Source organism: Vombatus ursinus, unplaced genomic scaffold, assembly GCF_900497805.2.
Source record: "Vombatus ursinus unplaced genomic scaffold, bare-nosed wombat genome assembly UNPS02014792.1, whole genome shotgun sequence".
In the NCBI taxonomy this organism is placed as follows: Eukaryota; Metazoa; Chordata; class Mammalia; order Diprotodontia; family Vombatidae; genus Vombatus; species Vombatus ursinus.
Window position 1 is genome coordinate 1109695 of NW_020954570.1, and position 15052 is coordinate 1124746.

The 15052-nt window shown below is 35.1% G+C and overlaps 1 protein-coding gene across 1 annotated transcript in view; it reads right to left on the reverse strand.

Annotated features, from left to right (window-relative positions):
* GIN1 (gypsy retrotransposon integrase 1) overlaps positions 1-15052 on the reverse strand; it is a 51154-nt gene that overhangs the window by 1099 nt on the left and 35003 nt on the right. The window contains 4 exon segments of the mRNA XM_027869172.1: positions 8895-9183; positions 9390-9569; positions 9675-9866; positions 12294-12599. Coding sequence (XP_027724973.1) covers positions 8895-9183; positions 9390-9569; positions 9675-9866; positions 12294-12599 — 967 coding nt within the window.

A 15052-nucleotide genomic window follows, 5' to 3' on the forward strand; every position in this document is an offset into this window, starting at 1 on the left:
ACACACACACACACACACACACACACACACACACACACACACACACATACTTCCTTCATAATACAAGGAAACACAAATAGATGAATTAATGAAATTTTAAAAGACATATTAACAATCCTGATAAACTCTTTAATGAAATTTAAAACTCTTCACGTAATTTATTAAACAACTAAATTCATGACATAAAAATCCTATTTTCTGCTATCCAGATTGGATTTCCTCCCAAACCTAATGGCCTAGGTTCTTGGCACATGTATGGATATGGAGATTAGAGATTCCTTAGAACTGACTTTAAGACCTAACTAGAAAATGGAAAATAAGATGTAGATATGGAAGAGAGCAGTATGAAAATGTGAATTAGTAATTATGGCTCAGAATACAACTGGTTATCTGAAATACTCAATGACTACTTCAGTAAATTTGCTTATTGGAATAAGAGTATAATCAACTTTATAATACTCAAGCAATGTTTAAAAAACCAACCAGAAAGGTAATAAAACTGCACAGAACTGACTTAGAAAATTCTATACAAATAAGATTATATACAATGGATAATTATTTGGAATACTCTACATGAAGCATACTTGTGCTGAAAATACACCAACCACCTCATTTATTCTTAAAGTTGAAGCCTCTTTTTAATTCTTGCAGAGCAGAGGGCCCAGGGTTATCAGAAAAAGTAGAAATTCAGACATTTAAATGAAATATCCATTTTAAAAGCTTTACCCATAGGGTTTAAGACATAAAGGGCTCTGATGGGCTATAGCAATAACTTAATGGAATTTTGCAACATACAGAAGCCAATGAAGTCTTTTATTTTTGTTTCTCCTATTTTTTTTTCCATATTGTCCATGGCTTCCACAGAATACTCACATCCTTAAAATAAATCTAATTTTAGATAATTATAGTATTTTAGATATTTCAAAATTATTTTAGTTGTACAAAGAGATACTACTTAAAGTATAAATCAATACTGGCTGAAAATAAAGCCTAAATTTTTTTTCTATACATTGCCTCATTCCTTTTGAGGATTTAAATTGGTGAGCCCCATAGACAGTGATACAGTATTTTCTGGGCTCTTCAAAGACCTGGTAAAATCCAAAGTATGTGATACTCTCCAGAACAAGCTTTCCTCAAAGAGTTGAAACTTGAAAAACAAGCCACCTGATGGTGTCCTTCTGAATGTAAAGATCCAACTCACTGGCATTAGAGTTTTAAAAGCATTTAATTGAAGGAAGCAAAATACAGACCCCAAAACTGGATTTTAAAAGTTCCACTAAATACTTATAAAAGAGAGGAGATGATGTTTTGATATTCAGGTAAACAATTTACATAATAAATAAACCTAAATTTAACTTTTATATCCAACTTTGAAAACTGGTAGTCAAATAAAATTGAATTTCATTTTCATTTATATAGTTTGCCATGTTTTCTCTCTGAAGTGAGCTCACTTAGAACCAGAAGAAAATTGTACACATTAACAACAATATTATAAGATGATCAACTGTGAATGACTTAGCTATTCCTAGCAATACAATGATCCAAGACAATTCCAAAGGAATCATGATAAAAAATGCTATCCACATCCAGAAAAAGAACTATGGAGTCTGAATGCAGATTGAAGCATACTATTTTTCACTTTACTTTTTTGGTCTATGTCTTCTTTCACAACATGACTAACACGGAAACATGTTTTACATGATTACACATGTATAAACTATTATCAAATTGCTTACTGTGTCCAGGAGAGGAGAGAGAGAATTCGGAAATCAAAATTTTAAAAAACGAATGTTAAAAATTGTTTTTACATGTAATTGGAGAAATACAATATTATTATTTTAAAATGAAGTGAGCTCACTTGTTAAGGTTAGAGACATTTTAATGGAAATACTTTATTTGTTTATCAAGACCACTTTTGAATCAATGGTGGAAAATACAATGGCTTTAGGAAACTTTATTTTGTGTAACTGTTTCATTATTAGCTTTGGATAATTTTCAGAGTTCTCATTTAGTTGCTTCCCAAATTCCAAAACGTATATCCATCTCTTTAACGTACTTCAAGAAATGTGTATTATGGCCCATATACAAGAAGAGAGTCTATTATAATCGGACATACTCATTTGCAAACTGTAAGACAGGCCAACTGACTTTTGAATGCTTCACTTTTTATCCATCAATGAATAAAAAACATAGTGCCAAGCATTGTGCTGAGTGCTGGCATCCATGGAACAGACAGAAACCAACATCAACAAGATTAATATTTAACATTTTGGAAATTTAGACTACTGTCAACTGTTTCAATTACTCTGAATTATCTCTCCCAAAGCCCTTTCTACTTTGCATATTTCCAACCTCAGAAAAAAGTTTATACTATGCTCTTAATTAAGCAATTATTCTTTTCATTTATGTACAAATTACCAAAGTCTCTGAAGTATTTCTCCTTTCTATTCCATTAATTCAGCTACAATTTTGAGGCTAATTTAATAAAGCATAGGTTTAGAGATTTTCAATAGGAAGAGACTTTGGAGAGAATCTAGTCCAAATCCCCATTGGCTGGTAGTGAGGTCCACAGTGGTGACATGAATTTCAACAAACATTTATTAAGCACCGAGTACTTGGCATTGTGTAAGGCAGTAGAGATACAAAGACAAAAACAAAATAGCTCTCGAGGAGCTTACATTCTATTGGGGGGTGAATAGACAAGTACAAAAATAAGTATGATAAAAGGTACACTGAAGAGAGAGAGGGCATTACAACAACTTGGGGGTGAGTGGAATAAAGGAAGGATTCATGGGGGAGGTGGCACCTAAGCTGAACCTGAAAGACAGACAAGAATTCTGAGAGGAATTGAAGTATGTGCCAGTTGTGGGGGATGTTAGCATAGAAAGTGAATATGGAGTGTTTAATTTGGGAAAAAACTATTAATACTTAAGATTATTAGTTAATATTAACAATCAATATTAATTCATTTGGGTAGAACATAGAGTTTATGAAGGGCAGTACTATATAAAATACAGCTGAATAGGTAGGTGGAAGAAGATCTTAGATGCTAGATTGAGGAGTACATCATATTTTAGTGGTAATGGGGAGCCACTGAAGCTTTTCAAGAAGAGGGGAACGTCTCTGAGGAAGATTATTTGGCAGTCATCTGGATGACAGATTGGGGTGGAAAGACCAATTAGGGAAACGAGTTAGAAGAATACTGCAGTAGTTCAGATACAATATGATGAATTAAGTTGGTTGTTGCATAAGTAGAGATGAAAGGACACATGCAAGAAATGTTGCAAGAGTAGAATTAGTAAGATTTGGCAACTGATTAGCTAGGAGGAAAGACTGGAAGAGAATCAAAGATGATACTGAGATAACTAATCACTATGACTGGGTAAATTGTGTTGCCTGCAACATAAATAGAGAAATTTGGTGGAAGAATGAGTTTAGTGTGAAATATTATAAGTTCTATTTGAAGTAAATTGAGTTTCCAATGGTTTATCTTCAAGGAGATGTTAGGCAGTTGATGACGTTGCAAGACTGGAGCTGAGAAGAAAATTTAGGGATAGATATACAAATTTACATGGAATAGATATACAAATCTACATGGAAATGATACTTCAACCCAAGAGAGCATAAAATATCACACCAAAGAGATAACATAGAGAAAGAAAGGGTCCCTAGGAGCACCTATGCTAAGGGAAAAATAAGGCAAATGGATAATGATGCAGCAAAAATGTCTAACGTAAGAGATAACCAGAAGAGAACACTGTCATAGAAGCCAAGGAAGGAAGTATTTGTTAATGAGTTCAAACAGAGACATCAATAAAGAGGCAGAAATATTATTAGATTTATCAATTCATAGATTGTTGGTAACTTTAGAGAGATCGGTTCAGTAAGTGATGGGTCAGAAGTCAGATAAATGAGAAATAAGAGGATGATAAGGGAGAAGTCAGCAAGTATAGACTATTTAAAAAAATAAATCTGGCAGTAGAAGAGATATAAGAGAAAGTTTGAGAGGAAAGACAGAGTAAGTAAAGGTTTAAGGTTAGAGTGATCATATGCTTATAGGCAGTTAGAAAGAGATTAAAGCTATATGATGGAGCGACAGAGTGACACAGAGAGAGATGGAGAGCGAGAGAAACTGAGAGAGAGAGAGAGAGAGAGAGAGACCCAGACAAAGACAGAGAGAACCAGAGAGAAAGAGACAGAGACAGAGACAGAAAAAGACAATATAGTCAGAAAGCAACAAGAATTATTTTCTTTAACAAGCATGAAGTTGAAAGATTTTTGGATGTTATTTTGGGAATGACTAATCTAAATCAACTAATCTAACTCTTTTTAAAGTATAATTAAGCCTATTTCACAAACACATAATACTATCAAAAAAGGCTGATAACAAATGTCAATTTATGAGGAATATAGAAGGTACAAAGAGGAAAAGTAGTGTAAACAGCAGGTGAATGAAATGAAGCAAGAAAAATAAAACATTTAATAATATATTTCTAAAAGAGACGAAACTTTTTTTAAACCAGTCTTGTAGTTTCATTAGTGGAAGAAATTTACAGTTGGGAAACTTCCTTTCCCAATGCAGATCTGCAGATATTATGCAAGTTGCATTTTTTTCTATGAGGATAAAGAAAACGTGGGCTGCTTGGCCAAAAGATATGCATAAACAAAAAAGAAGATTCTTTTCTGGAGGCCAAATCAAAGAATAAAGGTTTCAAGCCTAATTAGACAAGTTAGCTTTTGTATCTTTTGACCAGAGTGTTCCATCTCAAAAATGTGTGTTTTTGATTATAAAAGGCAAAAGAGTATGGGTGGGATAATCATAAAATAATCAGAACTACTAGAAAACATCTCCCAAACTTGCTGATGATGAAACAATAAAATCTCATTTTGATAGGAAGGAAAGAATATCATTAAATCAAACAAATGTGCCAAGACTTTTTCAATTTTTCTTATTGCTATCAAATTAATAAATCATTCTGCCAAAAAGTCATGGAATAAGGAAAAAAAACCCACTATGGGCTCACTTAAAATAACAGCTATGTGGAATGATGCCAATTTAACCTAAGGACTGAATATGCTTTCTCTACACATGTCCTACAGAGGAATAGATTAGAATTTGGAAACAAAAGCAGATTTGCCTTAGATAATGAATCTTTGATATGGCTTTGAAATCTGAAGGCTGCAGAGTAGCCATGATAGATGCAAAAAGACAACCGTAATCATACAGTCACAGCGTTCTTGGATACAGCTTGTCCAGTGGAATTACAGTCAAATTAAAAAAAAAAAAAAAAGAAGGCTACTCAGTGGCCTTTTGTTTGCTTAAAATTCAACTAGAGAATCCTTTTAAAATCACCTTATGAAATTTTTTTAAGGGAAGATATGAATGTGACTTTATAGGAAAAGAAGAAATGACATTTATTGTTCAAGTTAAAAAGCAGTAGGTAGTTTGGTTTTTTTAAAAGGCTCAGAATTAAGTTTCAGAATCCAGTATCAAGCTGGTTAACATGATACTTTTTGCATAAGGTAACTCCGTGGCATAATGGCTAGAGTGCTAGATTTAGTCAGGAAGACCTCAATTCAAATTCTGCCTCGTTTACTTACAAGTAGCTCTGTGATCCTGCGCAAATCACTTAACTTCTCTCAGTCTGTTTCCTCATCTGTAAAATAAGGGGATTGTCTGGAGAGCCTCTAAGGGTCCTATGATCCTATGAATCTCAATGCTTACTTTTCCATTGTTTAAAATTGCATAAATCTGTCTTTATGATACCTGTACAGATTGCCATGGATAGGATATACTCCTAAAATAAAATCTCTTTGAAAGAAAAAAAAAACCACATTCTTCAATGAAGAATACAATGAAAAATAAGAATGATTAAGGGACACTCTCTGGTTTTATACAAGCCAGATTATGGGGGAAAGTGTGTTTCATAATCAAACCAATATACCATAACTGCTTCCTCTGTAAGTTCATCCCGGATGCAATAGAAAGCCAATGAAGTTTACTGAGTAGGAAAGGGCCATGGTCAGACCTGCATTTTAGGAGAATCACTTTGTGGCTGAATGGAGGATGAATTGGATGGGGAGAGAGTTGAGGCAGGCAGACCCACAGCAGGCATGAGATGACGAGTCACCACTAGAGTGGGAACAGTATCACAGGAAAGAAGGGCGTATATATAAGAGATATTGTAGAGGTGAAATTGACAGGCATTGGCAACAGACTGGATGTAGAGGGGTAAGATACAGTGAGGAATCCAGGATGACTACTAGGTTATAAGCCTAAGGGACTTAGGTGTTGCCCACTTACAGTAATAGGAAAGAAGGGAGGAGGTAAGAAGGGTTTAGGGAGAAATATAATGAGTTTTATTTTAGACATGTTTACCTTAAGCTATCTATTGGATATCCAATTTTAGATGTATGAAAGGCAATTTGAGATTAGGAGATTGGAGGTCAGCTGAGAGCCTTGGGCAAGAAAGCTAGAGTTAAGAATCATCAGCACAGGGGCACCTAGGTGGCACAGTAGATACAGCACCAGCCTGGAGTCAAGAGGACCTGAGTTCAAATCTGGTCTCAGACCAGACACTTGACACTTACCAGCTGTGTGACCCTAGGCAAGTCACTTAACCCCAACTGCCTCTTAATAAAAGGATTTGTTCTGTGAAGTTTGATTTCAGACAAAATAAATATGAAGTAAATTAGGAGTGGATGAAAGACCACTGGCACCTGTGGTATTGGGAGAGGCTTTATGAAGAAGGTGGTGCTTGATTAGAGTTGGAAGTAAAGAAGAGAGGGCATGTCAGTCATGAGAGACAGCTAGGTCAAAGGTCTGGAGAAAGGGCAGAGTTTGGGAAGAGGCTAAGTAATGTATGACAAAGTTGCAAAGATAAGTTGGGGATCCTGTTGTGACAGACTTTAAAAGCCAAACAAGTAACTTGTTTATATTTTAAACAATCATTTAAATTTCAAATTTGCTAAACGAAATAGGGAGCCATCAGAATTTATTGAGTAGGAGGCATGGCATGGTTAAACCTCAATTTTAGGAAAATCATTTGAGCAGTTGTGTATAGGTTGGATTGGAGAGGGGAGAGACTTAAGGCAAGAGGATCATTTTGGAGATCACTGTAATAGGCTAGAAAAGAGGTTATGAGGAGCTGAATTAAAGTAGTTTGGATTTAGTCAAAGGGCCACACTTGAGACCTAGAGGGCCACATGTAACCTCAAGGTCACAGGTTCCCCACCCCTGATCTAGATGCTTGGGTGTCTACTTTGGGCACCACATTTTAGGAATGGCAACAATCACTGAAGAAAGTCCAAAAGATAGCAGCCAGAAGGATGAAGGAGCTTGAGTTCATAACATATGACCACCCATAAAAGGAACTAGGGATATTTAGTCTGTAAAAGAAAAAACTTGGGGTAATATGATAGCTGTCTAAGTGACTAAAATGTTGTGCAAAAGAAGCATTAAGTTTGTCTGGCTTTATAAAACTAGGAAAAAAAATTTACAGCAAGTTTCTCTTACAAAGGCCTCATTTCTCAAATATCCAGAAAACTGAGTCAAATTTATAAGAATTCAAATCATTCCTCAATGATAAATGGTCAAAGTATAAGAACAGGCAGTTGTCAGAAGAAATCATAGCTATCTAGAGGCATATGAAAAAATGCTCTGAATCACTACTGATTAGAGAAATGCAAATTAAAACAACTCTGAAACACCACCTCACACCTATCAGATTGGCTAATATGACAGAAAAGAAAAATGACAAATGATGGAGGGGATGTGGAAAAACTGGAACACTGACACACTGATGATGTTGGTGGAGTTGTGAACTGATCCAATCATTTTGGAGAGCAATTTGGAACTATGGCCAAAGGGCTGTTAAACTGTATATACCCAGCAATATCACTACTAGGTCTATACCCCAAAGAGATCAAAAAAAAGGAAAAGGACCTGTATGTACAAAAATATTTATAGCAGCTCTTTTGTGATGGTAAAGAATTGCAAATTGAGGGGATGGCCATTGATTGGGAATGGCTGAACAAGTTGCAGTATATGATTGTGATGGAATACACATATGCTCTAAGAAATGATGAATAGGATGCTTTCAGAAAAATCTGGGAAGACTTATATGAACTGATGCAAACTGAAGTGAGCAGAACCAGAACACTATACATAGTAACAGCAATACTGTATGATGATCAATTGAGAATGACTTAGCTACTCTCAGAAATACAGTGATCCAAGGTGATTCGGAAGGACTTATGATGAAAAATGATCTTTACCTCCAGACAAAGAACTGATGGAGTCTGAAAGCAAATCAAAGCATCCTTTTTTTCAAACTTTATCCTTCTTGATTTTTTTTTTTGGTGGGGCAGGGGTTTGTGTTTTCTTTTACAATATGGCTAAGAGGGAAATATGTTTTGCATGACTGTACATGTAAAATCTATATCAAATTGCTTGCTTCTTAATGAGTGAGGAGAGAAGAGAGGGAGAGAGAGAATTTAAAACTCAAAATTTAAAAAAAAATGAATGTTAAAAATTATTTTTACATGTAATTGGAAAAGAAAATGTAAGAATTTTAAAAAAGATTTGTCCTGCTTTGTCCCTGTTGGCTAAAGTGGGAATAATGGATGGAGTTTGCAAAAATTTTAAATGTAAGGAAAAATTTCTTAACAACGAAACAGAGCATCTTGTGAGACAGAAGGCAGCATATGCCAGGTGGGTCAAAACACCACCACTGATTCCCCTTAGACCCTGACAGAGACAGTCCAGGACCCTGAACCCAAGAACCCTAGGAATAGCAGTGCCGTTAAAGGAATAAAATCATATACTTATCTTCAATCTTTAGCCTCATTTAAAAAAAAAAGTGAACAAAATAAGAGCTGTAACTGAGATTTACCTTGTTCACCAGAATTTCTTAGGTAGGGTTTAAGGTGTGACATTTTGATGGGTCTCTTAAGTCTGGCACCTGTGTTGTCTCTTAGGACAGCACATCCCTTTTCTGTAATGTAGTCTATGACACAAGGACCAACCCATTCTGAATGGAAACGTCCATCCTTCCACCAATTTTTCCTTTGTCGAAGAACTTCATGTCCAACTTTAAGGTGAAATGGATTCAGTTGCTTTGGTCTCCTTTTAATGATAATCTTGCTTTTACTTTGTGTTTCATCATGAATGTGGTTATCCAACTGCATTTTTTAAAAAAGAAAACAAGCAGGAAACATTTCTTGAAAGGTCAAAGTACTATTATGACAACTAATGAGCATGTTGCCCAAATGAAAAAAAGTCAGAATTTCAAGCAAAGAAATTTTGCCTTAGTGGTATAATAAATGAATGATGGGCATTTTAAAGATAATTATTCTTTTAATGGATAAGTAATTTTAATAAGAATTACTTGGCATGTTGATGTTGTCTTGTCCACCATTATCTTATCAGCCTCTTTTACTGCACGTAAAATTTTGGCAAACATGCATATGCTATCACTACCTTCTCCTTCATGAAACACATCTGAAACTCCAAGCTCATCTGGATTTCGATTAAACATTTGGAAATACGGCATATTTTTTGAAGGATCCTATTTCAAAGAAGACAAACAGGCAAATCTGGTATAAAATGCTTTAGATGTCAAACTAGAAATGATCAATAAACAACTTTAACCAAAGAAATAAAAAGTACATACCAAATGAGTCAAATTGAAGGCATATGAAATAGCTAGTAGATGGTCATCCCAATCATTTGGGTGGTCAAGGCAGTATTTTGAAAGAAAAATTTTAATTGTGTTTGCAGTTCTTTCACTTGCATCGTCTGGCTGAGATGGGTAGAAACTGACCATTTGCTTTGTACCAAAAAGCCCAAAGAGTTCTCCATTAATCTGAAAAATAAAACAAAGTTGCATTTTCTCTCACTTGTGCATTTTTCTGTTGAATGATTACAGCTTTCAATAAAATTTTGACCATATCCTTTCCTCTCAAAATGTTTGTGAAGTCAAGTCAACAAGCATTTACTAAGAGCTTATTATGTGCCAGACACTGTTCTAAGTATTGAGGATACAAAGAAAGGCAAAAGACAATCCTTCCCCTCAATGACTTCACAATCTAATGGGAGAGATACACAATTATATACATACAAGATACAGAAAAGGCAAGTTACAGTTAATCTCAAAAGGAAGGCTCTATGATTGGGAGCGACTGCTATCTGCAGAAGGTAAAATTTTAGTTGAGACTTGAAGGAAGATAAGGAAGACAGTAGGTGGAGAAAAGGAGACAATTCTGGCATTGGGGACAGCCAGTGAAATAGCATGAAGTCGAGAGATGAAGTGCCTTATTAGAGGAGCAGCAAGAAGGCTGGTGTTCCTGGATTGTGGAATACAACGTAGGTGAATAAGGAGTGAAAAATTGGAAAGGCATGTATAGCCTATATTGAGTTGCTTGCGTTTTCAATGAGGGTGGGTGGGGAGGAAGGAAGGGAGAAAATTTGGAACCCAAAGTTTTAAAAACACATATTTTAAAAAAATGTTTTCACATGCAACTGGGAAATAATACAGGAAATGGGGTACAGAAATCTATCCTGCCCTACAGGAAAATAGAAGGGGAAGAAGGGGAGAGACAGGGAAAGCAGACTAGGGGAAGGGGTATTCAGAATGCATGCCATCTTGGGGTGGGGGAGGGGTGAGATGGGGTGAAAATTTGGAACTCAAAATCTTGTGGAAGTAAATGTTGAAAACTAAAAAGAAAGAAAAAAAAGAAAAGAAAAATTGGAAAGGTAGGAAGGGGCCAGGTTGTGAAGGGCTTTAAAAGCCAAAAAGACGGTTTTATATTTGATACTGGAGGTGAAAGGGAGTTAATGGAGGTTATTGAGTAAAGAGGTACCATCGTCAGACCTGTGCTTTAGAAAGAATACTTTGGCAGCTGAGTAGAGGATGGACTAGAGTGGGGAAAAGAAATCTTTATCAGATTCCTGACAGAAGAAATTAGACATACACAAAAAAGCATCAAATTATGTGCTTAAAAGAAATCAAGAAGGCCTTAGGGCAGGGGGTTTTAAACATTTTTTGGGTCATGGATCCCTATTTAGAAGTCTGGTGATGTGGACCCCTTCTCAGAATGATGTGTTTAAGTGCATAAAACAAAAAATATAAGATTACAAAGGAAACCAATCATACTGAATTATAGTTATCAATTATTTTAACCAAAGTTCACAGACCTCAAAATAAGAACCCTGTCTTAGAAAAGCTCAGATAGTGGGCGTATTAAATATCATAAACTCTGCTTCTCTCAATACTTGGTTTTTATAGGAAATTGTGTTTTTTAGGTGTCCTAAGGTGTCCTTTTTGCTACAGGAACATCATTGGGATCTTGAAGTCAAATAGAAAGAAGAAAAAGAATAAAAAGGTTGGTGTTGATAAACGGGACAGCAGAAGCAATGGAAAGTCTGCAGTGATGGGAGGCAATGTAATGTATATAAGAAAAAGAAAGTAGTATAAATTTGAGATAAAAATTTGGGCTTTTTTTTGTAATTTAAAAGTTTATTAGATAAGTTTAATTTCTTCCTGTGTCAGGTTTTAATTCTCATCGGACAGAAGACTTTAGAAATGGCTGACCTTAGAAAAATTAAATAATTCTGAAATCCATAGAGAGATAATCTATTGACTCACACTAATTTACCCTAACATATGAGTCTAAATAAATTAAATAAGTTGTTAAACAAGGAAGCCAAAAAAACCCAAATGGAAAATCCATGTTGTTGTCATTGGAAATTATCATAATTTTGATGCTTGTAACATTGCCATGTTACAAGAACATATGAGAACACATGTTCTCAAGGTCAAGGTTAAGATGGTCCTCTTATTCTCTACAGAAATACTATTTTGCAACATTTTTAACTTCTACCACACACTGCCTAATCACTATTTTTAAAGTCAAACAAGTAGTGTGGTTGTAATGGAAAGAGCTACAGAATTAAGGAAACCCTGAGTATAAATTCTGTTTCTACTAATTACTATATGTATGACTAAACACAATCTCATGACTCAGTTTCCTCATCTTTAGAACAGTTATTGATATATGCTTGACCTACTTTACAGTGTTATAGCAAGGATCAAGTGAGATAATATAGGTGAGGCCATTTTGTAAACTGTAAAACACTATCTACAAATACTGACTGACTGCCCACTGCATGCAGAGCATTACACATACCAAGGTTATGGAATGTGACATAGTCTTTGTGCCTTTGGGGGCTTATAATTTGATTGGAGGCTATAGTCATATGTTCCCAGAATTTGGGAGGTAGCTTCTCTTACCTGATGAATAAATTCATCTCCTTGATCCATCACTATTCTCTGAGGGGGACCATATAGGAAAAATATACTAATGATTGCTTTAGAAATTTCAGATGTAGAAACATCATGGAGAGGTAAAATCACAATCCATTTTGTGAACAAATCAGTCATAATTATGGCATACATATGGCTTTGGCTGCTGGAATGAAAAGGTCCCATTAAATCCACAGAAACAACACTCCATGGTTCTTCCACTTTAAGAGGCTGATATTTGCGTGCTAAAACAGTTGAGTTTTTTGCCACTTGACAATGCTGACAAGAATATACCTAAAAATAACAATAAAGAGTAAAGGTGATGAAATATAGAAAAATTATTAGAACTATTTAAAATCATATTAATCTTTTTGTAGAAAAAATGTAATATAAATTTCATTTTAATTAGACATCTTAACCTGTCCTCTTATTCTCTACAGAAATAATTTTTGACATTTAATATAGACTTAAGTGCAACAGGAGTAGGAGGCAGAGAGGAATGGTCAATGAAAGCTCACTCCTTTTGAGCACAAGATCACATGAATATCTAGGAGAAATGAAGCAGGAGACAAAAATTGAAATAAAAGCTCTGAACTAGAAGGAAGCTTCTAAATAGCTTAGAAGAGACAGTGGTAAACCTTACCCAAGAAATGGAATCCCTGAAAACTAAAATAGCTCAAAAGAAATCAATGACTCCATAAGACAGGAAGAAATACTAGAACAAAATCAAAAGACTGACTAAATAGAAAATGTAAGACATCTGATATATATATACATATATACATACATAACTATACAATTATATATATGTATGTATATGTGTGTGTGTGTGTGTATTTAAACTGACCTATATAATGGGAGAGATAATTTGGGAATCATTGGGCTCCCTGAAAACAGTAATTTTTTAAAAGGCCTGAATATTATATTTCAAGAAATCACATGTGAAAACTGCACAGAACTTTTAGAATCAGAATGTAAAATAAAAGTCAAAAGAATGGAGATCTTGGGATTCAATATTAAAAAAGGCAAAAGAGGCTGCTTACAACCAAAAATAAGTTACCTTTCAAAACTGAATATAAACCTATGGGAGACTACTTTAATGGAATTTTAGTAAAATAGAGAACTTTTAAACATTTTTGAATAAAAGACTACAACTGAGTAAGAACTTTGATGCACAAGCACAAGAGCCCAAAGAAACTTGAAAAGGTAAATTATTTGAGGAACTGGAAGGATCTATATGATGATCTAGTGTTAACACTCAAGGGAGAAGAAACACATGTCCCTTCAGAACCTTATTATCTTAAAAGAGTATTGAGAAAGATAGATTTAAAAAAAGAATTAAGAACTTCCAGGGGTGGGTTGCTTCTGTTCTGAAGCTTTGAAGAGTGAAAAAACAAGTGAGGGGAAAAAAAAAATCATTAGTACAGAAAGAAGAAAAAGAAAAGATTGGAATTTACTATTTTTTATAACTGGTATTTGCAAGAAAAAAATACGCAAATGTGGAAGAAAAGATGACGGGAATGGAAATGACTTGTACTTGTACCTTAAATAGATAAAGGAGGATTAAACAAAGTTTGGCGTAGAAATACATCATACTCAACAGGAAAACAAAAAGGCATGGGAGGGGCAGGGTTAAGGGGAAGAATAGTAGTCACAAGTAAAACAAAGTTCCTGATCCTGAGGGGGAATTAAAAGTAGGGAGAAAAAAGAAAAGAACTAGAATCTAAGGGGGTACCTTAGGCAACTGGGGAATGGCTAAACAAATTGTAGTATATGAATGTGTTGTTGTCAAGAAGTTTTTCAATCATGTCTGACTTTTCATGACCCCATTTGATATTTTCACGGCAGAGATACTGGAGGGGTTTGTCATTTCCTTCTCCAGTTCATTTTCCAGATACAGAAACTGAAGCAAACAGGGTTACGTGACTCAACCAGGGTCACACAGCTAGTAAGTGTCTGAGGCCAAATTTGAACTCAGGAAGATGAGTCTTTCTAATTCCAGGCCTGGTCCTCTATCTACTATGCCACCTACGTTTCTTTGTTGAACGTAATGAAATATTATTGATCTGTAAGAACTGGCAAAAGAGACTATTTCAGAATATCCTAGGTAATATGGACTGATTCAGAATAAAGTGAGCAAAATCAGGAGAATAACTTATACAAGGACAACAATATTATAAAGATAAAAACAACTTTAAAAGACTTAAGAACTCTGATCAAAACCAATCCAAAGAAGAATCAAGTCTCTGGAGGACCTATGATGAAGCAAGTGACAGACAGATGACAGACACAAGGTACAGAGATGTACATTTTTGAACAGGACCACTGCATGGATCTGTTTTGTTTGACTATGGTTGTTACAATGCCCCCTCCCTTTCTTTCTCTCATTTAATTGTATTAGCCAATAATTAAAACTCCTTGAGATATTGGTAATAATCTGATTTATTAAAAAAGAAAGGTTCATGCATGTTGGTACTCTTTACACCAAGGAGTTCAGCCCCATAGACAGAGTTCTGGATTTTTATGGGGAACAAAAGGCCTGGTCTTAGGCAATCTCCTCCCAAATGGGAGTGACACGGGAGGAGGAAGGAAACAGTAGGGGAGGGGAAAGGACTAATCCCCTCTGCAGAGGAGAAAGGCGAGGAAAATGGAGGGGGAACTTGAGTAAGCAGGATGGCAAAAGCAGCATTCTATGAGGATAAGATGAAATCCATATGAAGATGACATGATTTTCTACAAGGGTCCCA